This window comes from Lissotriton helveticus, chromosome 3_1 (assembly GCF_964261635.1).
Source record: "Lissotriton helveticus chromosome 3_1, aLisHel1.1, whole genome shotgun sequence".
Taxonomy (NCBI): Eukaryota; Metazoa; Chordata; class Amphibia; order Caudata; family Salamandridae; genus Lissotriton; species Lissotriton helveticus.
Genome location: NC_136061.1, coordinates 1169102948 through 1169123061, shown reverse-complemented (window position 1 = coordinate 1169123061; position 20114 = coordinate 1169102948). Strand labels below are relative to the sequence as shown.

The following is a 20114-nucleotide window of genomic DNA, read 5'->3' as shown; positions in this document are numbered from 1 at the left end:
TGAGAGTCTCAACACTGGAACAGGACATGTTCTGCACATCACACGAGGTGCATCGGCAGAGCTGTGTGAGCGTCTCAACACTGGAACAGGACATGTTCTGCACATCACATGAGGTGCATCGGCAGAGCTGTGTGAGTCTCAACACTGGAACAGGACATGTTCTGCACATCACATGAGGTGCATCGGCAGAGCTGTGTGAGAGTCTCAACACTGGAACAGGACATGTTCTGCACATCACATGAGGTGCATCGGCAGAGCTGTGTGAGAGTCTCAACACTGGAACAGGACATGTTCTGCACATCACACGAGGTGCATCGGCAGAGCTGTGTGAGTCTCAACACTAGAACAGGACATGTTCTGCACATCACACGAGGTGCGTCGGCAGAGCTGTGTGAGAGTCTCAACACTGGAACAGGACATGTTCTGCACATCACATGAGGTGCATCGGCAGAGCTGTGTGAGTCTCAACACTGGAACAGGACATGTTCTGCACATCACATGAGGTGCATCGGCAGAGCTGTGTGAGAGTCTCAACACTGGAACAGGACATGTTCTGCACATCACACGAGGTGCATCGGCAGAGCTGTGTGAGCGTCTCAACACTGGAACAGGACATGTTCTGCACATCACATGAGGTGCATCAGCAGAGCTGTGTGAGAGTCTCAACACTGGAACAGGACATGTTCTGCACATCACATGAGGTGCATCAGCAGAGCTGTGTGAGTCTCAACACTAGAACAGGACATGTTCTGCACATCACACGAGGTGCGTCGGCAGAGCTGTGTGAGAGTCTCAACACTGGAACAGGACATGTTCTGCACATCACACGAGGTGCATCGGCAGAGCTGTGTGAGCGTCTCAACACTGGAACAGGACATGTTCTGCACATCACATGAGGTGCATCGGCAGAGCTGTGTGAGTCTCAACACTGGAACAGGACATGTTCTGCACATCACATGAGGTGCATCGGCAGAGCTGTGTGAGAGTCTCAACACTGGAACAGGACATGTTCTGCACATCACACGAGGTGCATCGGCAGAGCTGTGTGAGCGTCTCAACACTGGAACAGGACATGTTCTGCACATCACATGAGGTGCATCGGCAGAGCTGTGTGAGAGTCTCAACACTGGAACAGGATATGTTCTGCACATCACATGAGGTGCGTCGGCAGAGCTGTGTGAGTCTCAACACTAGAACAGGACATGTTCTGCACATCACACGAGGTGCGTCGGCAGAGCTGTGTGAGAGTCTCAACACTGGAACAGGACATGTTCTGCACATCACATGAGGTGCATCGGCAGAGCTGTGTGAGTCTCAACACTGGAACAGGACATGTTCTGCACATCACATGAGGTGCATCGGCAGAGCTGTGTGAGTCTCAACACTGGAACAGGACATGTTCTGCACATCACATGAGGTGCATCGGCAGAGCTGTGTGAGTCTCAACACTGGAACAGGACATGTTCTGCACATCACACGAGGTGCATCGGCAGAGCTGTGTGAGCGTCTCAACACTGGAACAGGACATGTTCTGCACATCACACGAGGTGCGTCGGCAGAGCTGTGTGAGAGTCTCAACACTGGAACAGGACATGTTCTGCACATCACATGAGGTGCATCGGCAGAGCTGTGTGAGTCTCAACACTGGAACAGGACATGTTCTGCACATCACACGAGGTGCATCGGCAGAGCTGTGTGAGTCTCAACACTGGAACAGGACATGTTCTGCACATCACACGAGGTGCATCGGCAGAGCTGTGAGAGTCTCAACACTGGAACAGGACATGTTCTGCACATCACACGAGGTGCATCGGCAGAGCTGTGTGAGTCTCAACACTGGAACAGGACATGTTCTGCACATCACACGAGGTGCATCGGCAGAGCTGTGTGAGAGTCTCAACACTGGAACAGGACATGTTCTGCACATCACACGAGGTGCATCGGCAGAGCTGTGTGAGTCTCAACACTGGAACAGGACATGTTCTGCACATCACATGAGGTGCATCGGCAGAGCTGTGTGAGAGTCTCAACACTGGAACAGGACATGTTCTGCACATCACACGAGGTGCATCGGCAGAGCTGTGTGAGTCTCAACACTGGAACAGGACATGTTCTGCACATCACACGAGGTGCATCGGCAGAGCTGTGTGAGCGTCTCAACACTGGAACAGGACATGTTCTGCACATCACATGAGGTGCATCGGCAGAGCTGTGTGAGTCTCAACACTGGAACAGGACATGTTCTGCACATCACATGAGGTGCATCGGCAGAGCTGTGTGAGTCTCAACACTGGAACAGGACATGTTCTGCACATCACATGAGGTGCATCGGCAGAGCTGTGTGAGTCTCAACACTGGAACAGGACATGTTCTGCACTTCACATGAGGTGCATCGGCAGAGCTGTGTGAGAGTCTCAACACTGGAACAGGACATGTTCTGCACATCACACGAGGTGCATCGGCAGAGCTGTGTGAGCGTCTCAACACTGGAACAGGACATGTTCTGCACATCACATGAGGTGCATCGGCAGAGCTGTGTGAGTCTCAACACTGGAACAGGACATGTTCTGCACATCACATGAGGTGCATCGGCAGAGCTGTGTGAGTCTCAACACTGGAACAGGACATGTTCTGCACATCACATGAGGTGCATCGGCAGAGCTGTGTGAGTCTCAACACTGGAACAGGACATGTTCTGCACATCACACGAGGTGCATCGGCAGAGCTGTGTGAGCGTCTCAACACTGGAACAGGACATGTTCTGCACATCACATGAGGTGCATCGGCAGAGCTGTGTGAGTCTCAACACTGGAACAGGACATGTTCTGCACATCACATGAGGTGCATCGGCAGAGCTGTGTGAGAGTCTCAACACTGGAACAGGACATGTTCTGCACATCACATGAGGTGCATCGGCAGAGCTGTGTGAGAGTCTCAACACTGGAACAGGACATGTTCTGCACATCACATGAGGTGCATCAGCAGAGCTGTGTGAGTCTCAACACTAGAACAGGACATGTTCTGCACATCACACGAGGTGCGTCGGCAGAGCTGTGTGAGAGTCTCATCACTGGAACAGGACATGTTCTGCACATCACACGAGGTGCATCGGCAGAGCTGTGTGAGAGTGTGAGTTTTGGAACACCAGAGGAGCAGCTCATCACACACGAGCTGCATCAGCAGAGCTGTTTGAGAGTCTCTGCGGTGGAACTGAAGTTGGCACTGCACCTTGCCTGAGGTGTATCGGCGGAGCTGCATGAGAATCTCATTGCTGGATCAGATGAGCGCCGCATCACATGGGGTGCATCGGCAGAGCTGTGTGAGCGTCTCAACACTGGAACAGGACATGTTCTGCACATCACACGAGGTGCATCGGCAGAGCTGTGTGAGAGTCTAAACACTGGAACAGGACATGTTCTGCACATCACATGAGGTGCATCGGCAGAGCTGTGTGAGTCTCAACACTGGAACAGGACATGTTCTGCACATCACATGAGGTGCATCGGCAGAGCTGTGTGAGTCTCAACACTGGAACAGGACATGTTCTGCACATCACATGAGGTGCATCGGCAGAGCTGTGTGAGAGTCTCAACACTGGAACAGGACATGTTCTGCACATCACATGAGGTGCATCGGCAGAGCTGTGTGAGTCTCAACACTGGAACAGGACATGTTCTGCACATCACACGAGGTGCATCGGCAGAGCTGTGTGAGAGTCTCAACACTGGAACAGGACATGTTCTGCACATCACACGAGGTGCATCGGCAGAGCTGTGTGAGAGTCTCAACACTGGAACAGGACATGTTCTGCACATCACACGAGGTGCATCAGCAGAGCTGTGTGAGTCTCAACACTAGAACAGGACATGTTCTGCACATCACACGAGGTGCGTCGGCGGAGCTGTGTGAGTCTCAACACTGGAACAGGACATGTTCTGCACATCACATGAGGTGCATCGGCAGAGCTGTGTGAGTCTCAACACTGGAACAGGACATGTTCTGCACATCACATGAGGTGCATCGGCAGAGCTGTGTGAGAGTCTCAACACTGGAACAGGACATGTTCTGCACATCACACGAGGTGCATCGGCAGAGCTGTGTGAGCGTCTCAACACTGGAACAGGACATGTTCTGCACATCACATGAGGTGCATCGGCAGAGCTGTGTGAGTCTCAACACTGGAACAGGACATGTTCTGCACATCACATGAGGTGCATCGGCAGAGCTGTGTGAGAGTCTCAACACTGGAACAGGACATGTTCTGCACATCACATGAGGTGCATCGGCAGAGCTGTGTGAGAGTCTCAACACTGGAACAGGACATGTTCTGCACATCACACGAGGTGCATCGGCAGAGCTGTGTGAGTCTCAACACTAGAACAGGACATGTTCTGCACATCACACGAGGTGCGTCGGCAGAGCTGTGTGAGAGTCTCAACACTGGAACAGGACATGTTCTGCACATCACATGAGGTGCATCGGCAGAGCTGTGTGAGTCTCAACACTGGAACAGGACATGTTCTGCACATCACATGAGGTGCATCGGCAGAGCTGTGTGAGAGTCTCAACACTGGAACAGGACATGTTCTGCACATCACACGAGGTGCATCGGCAGAGCTGTGTGAGCGTCTCAACACTGGAACAGGACATGTTCTGCACATCACATGAGGTGCATCAGCAGAGCTGTGTGAGAGTCTCAACACTGGAACAGGACATGTTCTGCACATCACATGAGGTGCATCAGCAGAGCTGTGTGAGTCTCAACACTAGAACAGGACATGTTCTGCACATCACACGAGGTGCGTCGGCAGAGCTGTGTGAGAGTCTCAACACTGGAACAGGACATGTTCTGCACATCACATGAGGTGCATCGGCAGAGCTGTGTGAGTCTCAACACTGGAACAGGACATGTTCTGCACATCACACGAGGTGCATCGGCAGAGCTGTGTGAGCGTCTCAACACTGGAACAGGACATGTTCTGCACATCACATGAGGTGCATCGGCAGAGCTGTGTGAGTCTCAACACTGGAACAGGACATGTTCTGCACATCACATGAGGTGCATCGGCAGAGCTGTGTGAGAGTCTCAACACTGGAACAGGACATGTTCTGCACATCACACGAGGTGCATCGGCAGAGCTGTGTGAGCGTCTCAACACTGGAACAGGACATGTTCTGCACATCACATGAGGTGCATCGGCAGAGCTGTGTGAGAGTCTCAACACTGGAACAGGACATGTTCTGCACATCACATGAGGTGCGTCGGCAGAGCTGTGTGAGTCTCAACACTAGAACAGGACATGTTCTGCACATCACACGAGGTGCGTCGGCAGAGCTGTGTGAGAGTCTCAACACTGGAACAGGACATGTTCTGCACATCACATGAGGTGCATCGGCAGAGCTGTGTGAGTCTCAACACTGGAACAGGACATGTTCTGCACATCACATGAGGTGCATCGGCAGAGCTGTGTGAGTCTCAACACTGGAACAGGACATGTTCTGCACATCACATGAGGTGCATCGGCAGAGCTGTGTGAGTCTCAACACTGGAACAGGACATGTTCTGCACATCACACGAGGTGCATCGGCAGAGCTGTGTGAGCGTCTCAACACTGGAACAGGACATGTTCTGCACATCACACGAGGTGCGTCGGCAGAGCTGTGTGAGAGTCTCAACACTGGAACAGGACATGTTCTGCACATCACATGAGGTGCATCGGCAGAGCTGTGTGAGTCTCAACACTGGAACAGGACATGTTCTGCACATCACACGAGGTGCATCGGCAGAGCTGTGTGAGTCTCAACACTGGAACAGGACATGTTCTGCACATCACACGAGGTGCATCGGCAGAGCTGTGAGAGTCTCAACACTGGAACAGGACATGTTCTGCACATCACACGAGGTGCATCGGCAGAGCTGTGTGAGTCTCAACACTGGAACAGGACATGTTCTGCACATCACACGAGGTGCATCGGCAGAGCTGTGTGAGAGTCTCAACACTGGAACAGGACATGTTCTGCACATCACACGAGGTGCATCGGCAGAGCTGTGTGAGTCTCAACACTGGAACAGGACATGTTCTGCACATCACATGAGGTGCATCGGCAGAGCTGTGTGAGAGTCTCAACACTGGAACAGGACATGTTCTGCACATCACACGAGGTGCATCGGCAGAGCTGTGTGAGTCTCAACACTGGAACAGGACATGTTCTGCACATCACACGAGGTGCATCGGCAGAGCTGTGTGAGCGTCTCAACACTGGAACAGGACATGTTCTGCACATCACATGAGGTGCATCGGCAGAGCTGTGTGAGTCTCAACACTGGAACAGGACATGTTCTGCACATCACATGAGGTGCATCGGCAGAGCTGTGTGAGTCTCAACACTGGAACAGGACATGTTCTGCACATCACATGAGGTGCATCGGCAGAGCTGTGTGAGTCTCAACACTGGAACAGGACATGTTCTGCACTTCACATGAGGTGCATCGGCAGAGCTGTGTGAGAGTCTCAACACTGGAACAGGACATGTTCTGCACATCACACGAGGTGCATCGGCAGAGCTGTGTGAGCGTCTCAACACTGGAACAGGACATGTTCTGCACATCACATGAGGTGCATCGGCAGAGCTGTGTGAGTCTCAACACTGGAACAGGACATGTTCTGCACATCACATGAGGTGCATCGGCAGAGCTGTGTGAGTCTCAACACTGGAACAGGACATGTTCTGCACATCACATGAGGTGCATCGGCAGAGCTGTGTGAGTCTCAACACTGGAACAGGACATGTTCTGCACATCACACGAGGTGCATCGGCAGAGCTGTGTGAGCGTCTCAACACTGGAACAGGACATGTTCTGCACATCACATGAGGTGCATCGGCAGAGCTGTGTGAGTCTCAACACTGGAACAGGACATGTTCTGCACATCACATGAGGTGCATCGGCAGAGCTGTGTGAGAGTCTCAACACTGGAACAGGACATGTTCTGCACATCACATGAGGTGCATCGGCAGAGCTGTGTGAGAGTCTCAACACTGGAACAGGACATGTTCTGCACATCACATGAGGTGCATCAGCAGAGCTGTGTGAGTCTCAACACTAGAACAGGACATGTTCTGCACATCACACGAGGTGCGTCGGCAGAGCTGTGTGAGAGTCTCATCACTGGAACAGGACATGTTCTGCACATCACACGAGGTGCATCGGCAGAGCTGTGTGAGAGTGTGAGTTTTGGAACACCAGAGGAGCAGCTCATCACACACGAGCTGCATCAGCAGAGCTGTTTGAGAGTCTCTGCGGTGGAACTGAAGTTGGCACTGCACCTTGCCTGAGGTGTATCGGCGGAGCTGCATGAGAATCTCATTGCTGGATCAGATGAGCGCCGCATCACATGGGGTGCATCGGCAGAGCTGTGTGAGCGTCTCAACACTGGAACAGGACATGTTCTGCACATCACACGAGGTGCATCGGCAGAGCTGTGTGAGAGTCTCAACACTGGAACAGGACATGTTCTGCACATCACATGAGGTGCATCGGCAGAGCTGTGTGAGTCTCAACACTGGAACAGGACATGTTCTGCACATCACATGAGGTGCATCGGCAGAGCTGTGTGAGTCTCAACACTGGAACAGGACATGTTCTGCACATCACATGAGGTGCATCGGCAGAGCTGTGTGAGAGTCTCAACACTGGAACAGGACATGTTCTGCACATCACATGAGGTGCATCGGCAGAGCTGTGTGAGTCTCAACACTGGAACAGGACATGTTCTGCACATCACACGAGGTGCATCGGCAGAGCTGTGTGAGAGTCTCAACACTGGAACAGGACATGTTCTGCACATCACACGAGGTGCATCGGCAGAGCTGTGTGAGAGTCTCAACACTGGAACAGGACATGTTCTGCACATCACACGAGGTGCATCAGCAGAGCTGTGTGAGTCTCAACACTAGAACAGGACATGTTCTGCACATCACACGAGGTGCGTCGGCGGAGCTGTGTGAGTCTCAACACTGGAACAGGACATGTTCTGCACATCACATGAGGTGCATCGGCAGAGCTGTGTGAGTCTCAACACTGGAACAGGACATGTTCTGCACATCACATGAGGTGCATCGGCAGAGCTGTGTGAGAGTCTCAACACTGGAACAGGACATGTTCTGCACATCACACGAGGTGCATCGGCAGAGCTGTGTGAGCGTCTCAACACTGGAACAGGACATGTTCTGCACATCACATGAGGTGCATCGGCAGAGCTGTGTGAGTCTCAACACTGGAACAGGACATGTTCTGCACATCACATGAGGTGCATCGGCAGAGCTGTGTGAGAGTCTCAACACTGGAACAGGACATGTTCTGCACATCACATGAGGTGCATCGGCAGAGCTGTGTGAGAGTCTCAACACTGGAACAGGACATGTTCTGCACATCACACGAGGTGCATCGGCAGAGCTGTGTGAGTCTCAACACTAGAACAGGACATGTTCTGCACATCACACGAGGTGCGTCGGCAGAGCTGTGTGAGAGTCTCAACACTGGAACAGGACATGTTCTGCACATCACATGAGGTGCATCGGCAGAGCTGTGTGAGTCTCAACACTGGAACAGGACATGTTCTGCACATCACATGAGGTGCATCGGCAGAGCTGTGTGAGAGTCTCAACACTGGAACAGGACATGTTCTGCACATCACACGAGGTGCATCGGCAGAGCTGTGTGAGCGTCTCAACACTGGAACAGGACATGTTCTGCACATCACATGAGGTGCATCAGCAGAGCTGTGTGAGAGTCTCAACACTGGAACAGGACATGTTCTGCACATCACATGAGGTGCATCAGCAGAGCTGTGTGAGTCTCAACACTAGAACAGGACATGTTCTGCACATCACACGAGGTGCGTCGGCAGAGCTGTGTGAGAGTCTCAACACTGGAACAGGACATGTTCTGCACATCACATGAGGTGCATCGGCAGAGCTGTGTGAGTCTCAACACTGGAACAGGACATGTTCTGCACATCACACGAGGTGCATCGGCAGAGCTGTGTGAGCGTCTCAACACTGGAACAGGACATGTTCTGCACATCACATGAGGTGCATCGGCAGAGCTGTGTGAGTCTCAACACTGGAACAGGACATGTTCTGCACATCACATGAGGTGCATCGGCAGAGCTGTGTGAGAGTCTCAACACTGGAACAGGACATGTTCTGCACATCACACGAGGTGCATCGGCAGAGCTGTGTGAGCGTCTCAACACTGGAACAGGACATGTTCTGCACATCACATGAGGTGCATCGGCAGAGCTGTGTGAGAGTCTCAACACTGGAACAGGACATGTTCTGCACATCACATGAGGTGCGTCGGCAGAGCTGTGTGAGTCTCAACACTAGAACAGGACATGTTCTGCACATCACACGAGGTGCGTCGGCAGAGCTGTGTGAGAGTCTCAACACTGGAACAGGACATGTTCTGCACATCACATGAGGTGCATCGGCAGAGCTGTGTGAGTCTCAACACTGGAACAGGACATGTTCTGCACATCACATGAGGTGCATCGGCAGAGCTGTGTGAGTCTCAACACTGGAACAGGACATGTTCTGCACATCACATGAGGTGCATCGGCAGAGCTGTGTGAGTCTCAACACTGGAACAGGACATGTTCTGCACATCACACGAGGTGCATCGGCAGAGCTGTGTGAGCGTCTCAACACTGGAACAGGACATGTTCTGCACATCACACGAGGTGCGTCGGCAGAGCTGTGTGAGAGTCTCAACACTGGAACAGGACATGTTCTGCACATCACATGAGGTGCATCGGCAGAGCTGTGTGAGTCTCAACACTGGAACAGGACATGTTCTGCACATCACACGAGGTGCATCGGCAGAGCTGTGTGAGTCTCAACACTGGAACAGGACATGTTCTGCACATCACACGAGGTGCATCGGCAGAGCTGTGAGAGTCTCAACACTGGAACAGGACATGTTCTGCACATCACACGAGGTGCATCGGCAGAGCTGTGTGAGTCTCAACACTGGAACAGGACATGTTCTGCACATCACACGAGGTGCATCGGCAGAGCTGTGTGAGGTGCATCGGCAGAGCTGTGTGAGAGTCTCAACACTGGAACAGGACATGTTCTGCACATCACACGAGGTGCATCGGCAGAGCTGTGTGAGTCTCAACACTGGAACAGGACATGTTCTGCACATCACATGAGGTGCATCGGCAGAGCTGTGTGAGAGTCTCAACACTGGAACAGGACATGTTCTGCACATCACACGAGGTGCATCGGCAGAGCTGTGTGAGTCTCAACACTGGAACAGGACATGTTCTGCACATCACACGAGGTGCATCAGCAGAGCTGTGTGAGTCTCAACACTAGAACAGGACATGTTCTGCACATCACACGAGGTGCGTCGGCAGAGCTGTGTGAGTCTCAACACTGGAACAGGACATGTTCTGCACATCACATGAGGTGCATCGGCAGAGCTGTGTGAGTCTCAACACTGGAACAGGACATGTTCTGCACATCACATGAGGTGCATCGGCAGAGCTGTGTGAGAGTCTCAACACTGGAACAGGACATGTTCTGCACATCACACGAGGTGCGTCGGCGGAGCTGTGTGAGTCTCAACACCGGAACAGGACATGTTCTGCACATCACATGAGGTGCATCGGCAGAGCTGTGTGAGTCTCAACACTGGAACAGGACATGTTCTGCACATCACATGAGGTGCATCGGCAGAGCTGTGTGAGCGTCTCAACACTGGAACAGGACATGTTCTGCACATCACATGAGGTGCATCGGCAGAGCTGTGTGAGCGTCTCAACACTGGAACAGGACATGTTCTGCACATCACACGAGGTGCATCGGCAGAGCTGTGTGAGAGTCTCAACACTGGAACAGGACATGTTCTGCACATCACACGAGGTGCGTCGGCAGAGCTGTGTGAGTCTCAACACTGGAACAGGACATGTTCTGCACATCACACGAGGTGCATCAGCAGAGCTGTGTGAGTCTCAACACTAGAACAGGACATGTTCTGCACATCACACGAGGTGCGTCGGCAGAGCTGTGTGAGTCTCAACACTGGAACAGGACATGTTCTGCACATCACATGAGGTGCATCGGCAGAGCTGTGTGAGTCTCAACACTGGAACAGGACATGTTCTGCACATCACATGAGGTGCATCGGCAGAGCTGTGTGAGAGTCTCAACACTGGAACAGGACATGTTCTGCACATCACACGAGGTGCGTCGGCGGAGCTGTGTGAGTCTCAACACTGGAACAGGACATGTTCTGCACACCACACGAGGTGTATCGGCAGAGCTGTGTGAGTCTCAACACTGGAACAGGACATGTTCTGCACATCACATGAGGTGCATCGGCAGAGCTGTGTGAGCGTCTCAACACTGGAACAGGACATGTTCTGCACATCACATGAGGTGCATCGGCAGAGCTGTGTGAGAGTCTCAACACTGGAACAGGACATGTTCTGCACATCACACGAGGTGCATCGGCAGAGCTGTGTGAGAGTCTCAACACTGGAACAGGACATGTTCTGCACATCACACGAGGTGCATCGGCAGAGCTGTGTGAGAGTCTCAACACTGGAACAGGACATGTTCTGCACATCACACGAGGTGCATCGGCAGAGCTGTGTGAGAGTGTGAGTTTTGGAACACCAGAGGAGCAGCTCATCACACACGAGCTGCATCAGCAGAGCTGTTTGAGAGTCTCAACACTGGAACAGGACATGTTCTGCACATCACATGAGGTGCATCAGCAGAGCTGTTTGAGAGTCTCTGCGGTGGAACTGAAGTTGGCACTGCACCTTGCCTGAGGTGTATCGGCGGAGCTGCATGAGAATCTCATTGCTGGATCGGAAGAGCGTCGCATCACATGGGGTGCATCGGCAGAGCTGTGTGAGAGTCTCAGCACTGGAACAGAAGATGTGTACATAACTCGTGAGGTGCTTCTGCAAAGGTGTGTGCAAGTCTCAACGCTGCAACGGAAGATGAGCGGCACATCACACACAAGACTACGTTGGCAGCTCTGGGCGAGTCTCAGTGCTAAAGAGGCAGATGTGTGCAGCATCACTCATCGGCAGACTGTGTGAGAGACTCGGCACTGGAGCATCATGTATGATGTGCTGCACGTCACACGAGGTGCATTGGCGGAGCTTTGTGAAAGTGTCAGCATTGGAGCACAAGATCAGCAGCACATCACATGAGGCCGGTCCTATCTTTTTGTGTGTGTCCCCATCAGCATGGTGTCGTCAGCCCCGACTGCGGAGTCTCCGCAGTCGTAAACGTACTATTAACTTGTTGTTTGCAAATAGCAGAAAAATAGTAACCTTGCACAGAAGAGTATGTTTATCTTTATGACCCAGGCTCCTAGTCTTAATGCTAACAAGGCCCTCGATCTTAAACAAATTCTGTACAATTGATAATTCCAGTGCATCTTGCAAACAGCCCTGCATCTTTAAGATACGCCTGACTGGAGTCTGAATACTAAGCTGCCATGGAAAGAGTTGTTTTAATAATTAACTGTACCGGTGCACAATATCCAAACAATTACAAATATGCTGAGTAACGAGGCTGTGAAGCAGAATGTGCTGTACCTACTCGCCTGAATTCTGTCGCCGTCAATAAAATGGCACATGTGGACTGACAGTGAGTGATCATTTTTCCAGTTTAATGCTTATTATGTCTAATGTTTCCTTTCATAAACACTTATGATCCATATTGCATTTAATATTTTCCCAGATAGCGATTAGTATTGTGAATAACTGAGTCTTACGGAGTGAGAGTAAAACTCCTAATTTGTTTATGCAGATGACCCTCCGGGGAGCTTGACCACTGTCATCTGGCCATATGCTTTTCTTGACAAAATGTAGGATGATGTGGCAGAGATATGCCTACACCTGTGAAGTGTAACTGCACCTTTTGTTCCAGTTCATTTACTCCAAAGGAGGCTTCCTAGATCTGCTGGTTGCAAAGATCTGGGGGTTTCTCCCTGTGTTTTTCACTAGGATTTCTCTGCAGGGTTTGGATCTGGAGGTGGAGATGTTTTCTACCAGTGAAGCTGCAATACCTTCCACCTGAAATCTAGAAAGGTTTTGCTCTGAACAGTGTGCTTGACGAGCGACCTGCTTAGCTTCTGAAATCTGTTTGCTTAAAGCAGGCTTTCTGATTTTAGAGGGGACTGTGATCTACGTTTGATTTCTGTTTGAAACATTTTTATTGGTTTTATGGAGAAACCACATTACAACACACACAGCCTACATCCAGAGGCCGACGGATAATCATTTGTTTGCCTATTCAGTAGGTAAACAAGAAAAGGAAAAACAAGAAAATACAGAGACTTAGAACAATATTGGCATATGCAAGTTAAAGTATTAAGAGAGAAGGAGGGGAAAAGGAGGGGAGGGGGAAGGCGAGCACTTCCCTCCTGAGATGATGGTGCTAGGAGGTGGAAGCGGCCTAATGGTGTGTGATGGGTTCCGCTGATGTTAAACGCAAGATTCATAGGTACTGGGGGCATGTCAGTTCACGGAATTCATCCGCCGAGTATGCTATGCACGCCTGCCACGTCTTATCAAACCGTGAAAGTTGCTGCGTGGCCACTGCTGTGAGTTTCTCCATTCCCAAGATATCCCAGACTTTGCGCAGCCAATCCTGATGTGAGGGAATCCTGTCCGTCCCCCCACCTAGCGAGCAGTAGTGGCTTTGCTGCTCCCAATGTGAGGGTGATAGCTTTACCCCTGGGTGGGCCTTCAGTGGGTAAGTGAGTGGGTTAAGGAGGCCTTGCAGTATGAAAGTGGGGAGTCTGGATATGTCCGTGTTAAACACTGCGTCCAGCGTTTTAGCACCCCTGCTGTTTATTATTCATATCAATGGGCTAGCTAAAGCCCTAAAACAAGTGACCAGAGATGTGCCTATAATCCAGGGGTAAGCATTACCAGTCCTATTATACGCAGATGATGCGGTTCTTATGGGCCGCACACCTAATGCCCTCCGCTTACTTGTTAAAACTTTTGTTCAACATATGGAGGGTTTAGACCTGCGTGTAAATTTAAAAAAATCTTTTATTATGCCATGTGGTCCCGGTAAACGAAAGCTCAATACTATACATGTAGGGACAGATAAACTAGAATCTGTGACTACATTTCCATATTTAGGGTTGGTCTTCGCTGCGAACGGCTGATGGAGTGGGCATTCGGCCCACGCCTTGGGCAAGTTCTCGAAGGCCACCAATTCTATTTTGAGCCTGTCTCGCCCAAAGAAAATAGGTGCCACTAGAGCTATTTTACATTTTTTTAGACTACAGTGCATACCAGTAGTAACATATGGGGCAGAGGTTTGGGGTCTGGGGAAAAATCCTAGTATTCAGCGAGAAGAAAGTCGCTTTTGTAGAAAAATACTGGGTGCCCCAATCTCTTCCTCTGAATTCATTTGCCATAAGGAACTGAACCTCCCCCACGTATGTGATTTTATTAGAACTAGACCAGCTCTATTCTGGATTAGGATTTGGAGGAATAACTCAGCCACTTTAACAAGATATCATAAAAGATTGCCTAAAATGCGAGCATGGCTTGGAAATCCCCTGGCTCCCAGGAGTTTCAAAGACACTGCGCGCCGTGGGCAGGGGAGATCTTTTCTCCAACCCATCCATGATTGAGCCAAAAGATAAGATTGAGGTCAAACATGCACTGTACGCACTTTATAATTCAGAAAGAATGGGAAGGGAAACACTTAAATCTACTGTTGTGACATATATGGGGAATGAATTGTGTAGGCAACCTCTTCCATCCTACCTCACTCTCCCCATGACTAATAGGGAAAGATCACTGTTATTGCGCCTTAGAGCGGGCTCTGTAAAATTGTTATTGGGTTTTCCCTTGGGTTATCACCACACCATACAATATAACCCATGTCCGTGCGATGGTACAAGCACACAGAATGATTCACACTTCCTATTCTTCTGTAAATTTTATTTAAAGTATATTAACTGGTTTTTAACTCCGTATTTTAGAAAAGAAAGACCCCTCTCCTTGGGGGAGTCTTATTCTATGTTGCTCTCCCTGGACACAGATGAATTGACCTTTCGCACTAGCACTTTTTTTAGATTAATAACGCATGTTCGCAAGATGATGGAAAACCCCTGAACCTGATTTATGAGAGCTGTAAAAGATTTTTATGATTACTGTGACTTAATTTGTTATGATATGTAAATGTTTTTATTGCTGTACTTTTATGAATTTTATGAAATTCGAATAAAGGTCTTTTTGAATTGACTGTGTCCAGTATTTCGGACCAGTATGGGTCACTGCCACAGGAGATGAGTAAGCATACTCTGTTGTCCACACCTTCGCCTGCACATCCCGTACCCCGTTGTCTGTACCTTCGCCAGCACATCCCCTCCCCTCTAGGGTCCCAAGTAGCTTCTCTTGCTGGTGTGAGGTACCAATATTGGGCTATTTTGAGAAGCATTTCCTTGCTGGTAGTGTTGAGTGCGGATATACGGGTACAGTGGAGGATGTTACTCCATTCCTTGTTGGAGAAGGAGTATTCGCATTCCCCCTCCCATTCTCCTGAATGCAGGGGGTGCACAGGTTGTGTCAAAAATGCATAGATGTCAGATAGCAGTTTCTTGTCGGAGCTCCTCGTGATAAGCCACTTCTCAAAGGGTAGCAGTGGTCTCTCCGCTTGTGGTTGAATCCACTGTCTCGTGACCCAGTGTGTAACTGCTAAATATTGTTAAACTGAATCGGAGCGACTTTCCGCCCCGCACCGGGTGCACAACTACATCCATAGCATTCCACCAATGCCAAAACCATTATTTGTTTTTCTTCCAATTTATTTATTAACTGCTAAATATTGCCATTTTGCCGAGCGGGTAATAGGTCTGTAGAGTGGCGAAGTCCATAAGACGCTCACAGTCAAACAAGTCCCCCACCGTTCACAGTTAGCTTCCTGCCTCGCTCTGTAAGCTGCGCCATCCATTGCCGGGGGAAAGTCTGGGTCACCTATTAAGGGGGTCTGCTGGTATATCGGAGTGGAGAGATTGTTTCCTCTGCACCTTGTCGATTGTGTGACTGGTGAGATATATACTCTCGGGGGCCTATGTCGTATCTACAGCTTGATTTCCAGTTATATTGAAGTGCAATAGTTCAGAGTGGTCTGGGACAATTTTTTAAGACTACTGTCAGACTTGGATTTATGATACCTTGGGGTGCTAATAACTGGGCCTTGGAAAAGAGTATACCTGTTGGAATGGTTCATCTCAACAAACATAAGTTTTATCACAAACCAGTGGCAGCCGTTCATAACAATTTTTGAAGCTCTGGTTAAAGGGAAATTGATTTTATTATTTTGAAAGCTTGAACCATAAACCAGACTTTTCAAGCCTGCTCTGAGTCAAGGTCGCTGGAATTTTCGTTAGGTGCACAAAAGATGATGTAATGAATTTGAGCAACCACTGGCAATCACGCTGGAAAGCTTTCCACCCCATCAACGTAACACCCTAAGAGGCCAAAGGTAAGCTCAGATATGGGTCCCTTGCCACTGAAACAAAGCTACACCTAACTGAAGAGGCTCAATCTAGCTGAAATTGTCTTTGGTTGCTTGTGTTCCAGTTTGCAGAGGGCCTAGCTTGCCAGTTTGGCTTGGACTGTTCCTATTGGAGCAGGACAAAGACTGATTAGCATATGGCTGAGTCTAATCTGAGGTGGGCTTGGTTGGAAAATGAACGAAGGGTTGGAATACCAGCCTGAGCAATTGCCAGTGATTAGACTTATTGCAAGCATTCCTCCTGTCACTTTTTGTGTGTGGATTTAACCCAGATCTCTTGACTTGGGGTGAATGTTTTGATTTGTTATGCATTCTGTCCATCAGTTGTGTGTCTTTTGCTTTCGCGCCCTAAGTGTGCTAGGTAAGCCCAAACGTGGGTCCTGGGCTCACTGTGCCACTGGAGTCCAGCTATCCTGGCTGATGAGAGGTGAAACCCCGAAACCAGTCCTAGGATGCTTGTTTCCGGTCCAGGGAGGACCTGGCTTGGCAGTGCGGGCTGGACTGTTCCCATGAGGCACAGGGTAAAGGCTGACTTGCATATGGCCAGGTCTCACCTGGGATGGCATGGTGAGCAAAAGAATGATGGATGTAACCCATATCTCTTGACGGGGTGAATGTTTTGATTTGTTCTGCATTCCGTGCATCAATTGTTTGCCTTTTGCTTTCTCACCCTAAGTGCGCCGGGTAAGCCCAAACGTGGGTCCCGGGCTCACTGTGCCACTGGATTCAAGCTATCCTGGCTGATGACGGGTGAAACCCCGAAACCAGTCCTAGGATGCTTGTTTCCGGTCCAGGGAGGACCTGGCTTGGCAGTTTAGGGTGGACTGATCCCATGAAGCACAGGGTCAAGGCTGATTTGCATATGGCCAGGTCTAAACTGGGGTGGCATCGTTAGCAATAGAATGATGAATTTAACCCAGATCTCTTGACTGGGGGTGAATGTTTTGATTTGTTCTGCATTCCTTCCATCAATTGTGTCTTTTGCTACCTTTTGTGTGTTTGACATTGTTATTTTCATTCAGTAACTGCTTCTAGGTTGGTTCTGCCAAAGATTGTGAACTTCATACAATAGGTAGGTGGGTAGGTGGGTAGGTAGGTAGGAAGGAAGAAAGGAAGGAAGGAAGGAAGTTATCTCTCTGAAAATTACTTGGATTCTTTTTCCATTGCTTATTACCATTAATTATTGCAGGTAACCTTTTTCATCCATAATTTATCATATCTGCTTAGACTTAATTTGGGCATTGAGTTACTTTATTTCTTGTTGCATTATTGTGTTGGGCTGTTTAGTACAGCACTCCCTCAGAAGGTTTCTTTTCACTCAGTCCCAGCTACTAAAGGTGAGTCAAGTTGACCCATTGAAATTGGTTTCCTAATGGGGGTTGGGCTGCTGAGCGTCTTCAAACAGGCACATTTCTCATAGGGAGATTGGGCTATTTCTTTGAACCTCTTGTTGTTTTGATTTAAATGTAATTTATCTTAACAGTTTGTGGTTAGAGACTTTAGTCCATGTAGACAAACATGTTGCTCAAAATCTTTATGTACATGTTTTAGGAACCGGCACCTATGACCGAAGATTTGCTAGAAGAGCAGTCTGAAGTGTTGGCGAAGCTGGGCACCTCAGCAGAAGGAGCACACCTTCGGGCCCGGATGCAGAGTGCTTGCTTGCTTTCAGATATGGAATCTTTCAAGGTATGTTAAATAAACACTAAACTAACATTATTTTTAATGCAATATTGTATTGTATTGTAATTGCATTTATATAGCGCTTACTACCCCTGATGAGGTGTCAAAGCTCTTTTTCGGCAAGTAGCACGCTACTCTGGGACCCATAGAGGATTAGTGTTGAATTAGTATAGTGTAACATGCAAGTACATTTTATGTGGTGGATAGGTTAGTCAGTTATTTGAATTTGGAATGATAGCAGAAGGAAAGAGGAGGAAAAAGGTTTGTATTTATATAGTGCTTGTTGACGCACGCTATTCAGGAAGCCATAAAGGATTAGTGGTGAATTAATATAGTGAAATATGAAGTAATTTCAGTGGTGGATATTTAGTCCGTTATTTGGAGTGAGAAGGATAGCGGAGGTATTAAAGGGGAAGAAAGGTTTGCATTCATATAGCACTTGTTACCCCTGATGGGTGTTGAAGCGTTTTTCTGGCGAGTAGCATGCCACTCTGGAACTCATAAAGGATTAGTTTTGAAAATTAGTATTGTAAAATATGAGGTAAATTGAGTAGTGGATAGGTTATTCAGTTAAATGGGTTAGAGAAGGGTAGGTGGCAGGATAGAAGAGGGAAAGAGGTTTGTATTTATATAGCTCTTGCTACCCCTAATGGGGTTTTGAAGCGCAAGTAGCATGCTACTCTGGAACCCATCAGGATTAGTGTTGAATTAGTATGGTGAAACATGAGTTAATTTCAAGACCACAATGTGCTATTCCCGAAAAAAAGGCCTTAAGATGTTGTTGCAGGGCTAAATATCAGAGGAGCATTAATATGGTCTGAATTATTTTAAAATAATATATAAACATGCATAAACTATTACAAAAAAAGTTTTTGTGCTGGAACTGGCCTAGTAGGATGAGGAGTTCAGCCTTTGGTCTTTCTCTTGTGGGGCTCTATATAGCATACAACTGACACCTGGGACAGTTATGAAAGGTACAGTGAGTACATAACACATGTTACAAAGGATATGATTCCTCTATGAAATACATCCACTGTTGCACATGTCACTCTACAATTGTAGTTATCGTAGAGACTGTTCTAGAAAGTTCCAGACATCCCTGGGGATGCACTGGTGTCCTAGCACCATCACTATAAGTGACAACACCACACGTTCAATTGACATTCCCACACCCTTTTTTCTTTTCCCAAGAGATTGCTGTGCCTTTTCAGGTGCTTGGGTGAATATACAACAATCTCCTTTTTCTAGCTTAGTAATTCTTTTATGTAATAGGAGTATGTTGTTTACTGAGCCTTACTATTAAATCACAATGGTAAGGCTGCTCAGCAAATTGCACGCTTTACTTCAGGGCTTCTTGGACCTGAAGAGTAAAGTATGTTCTGCTTGATACCCTTATAGTACAAGAAACTAAACTCTGGCAGCTCCCAAAACATCTACCTTAATAGTATGCAGATCCGAATTGTCGGTTTATGTATTAGAAGCTGCTATGGTCGGCAGAACTATCTGACCATTACCCATGGCTCCTCATTGGGATCAGCCATCAATTTACCCTGGCAGTGGACACAACACATTGAACATTATCTTGTTTTCTCAAATCCATTTAGACACAGGTTTTCTGCTTCATATAATTCTTCTTTAACTTTGGAAAATCCTCTGTAGTCTCATCTTACTGCTTGCTCGAGAACTCGACAATACAGGGCAAGAGCAATGAGTATGCTCTCTGTGTAAAGCTCAGTATTACAGATGGGCAGCCTGTTTAAAACAGTTTGGAGGGCCTTTTAGACATTTATGCGTCATGCTCACCAGCTCAGGTTATGTTGCATATCTGTTCTTCCACAAGTATAGCTACTGGC

General features: G+C 48.9%; 1 protein-coding gene across 1 annotated transcript in view; it reads left to right on the top strand.

The window, feature by feature from the left end:
- Window positions 1-20114, top strand: part of RAB3GAP1 (RAB3 GTPase activating protein catalytic subunit 1) — a 436470-nt gene that overhangs the window by 321579 nt on the left and 94777 nt on the right. The window contains exon 18 of the mRNA XM_078681808.1: window positions 18130-18267. Within this exon, the coding sequence (XP_078537934.1) occupies window positions 18130-18267 (138 nt within the window). The remainder of the gene's footprint in view (window positions 1-18129; window positions 18268-20114) is intronic.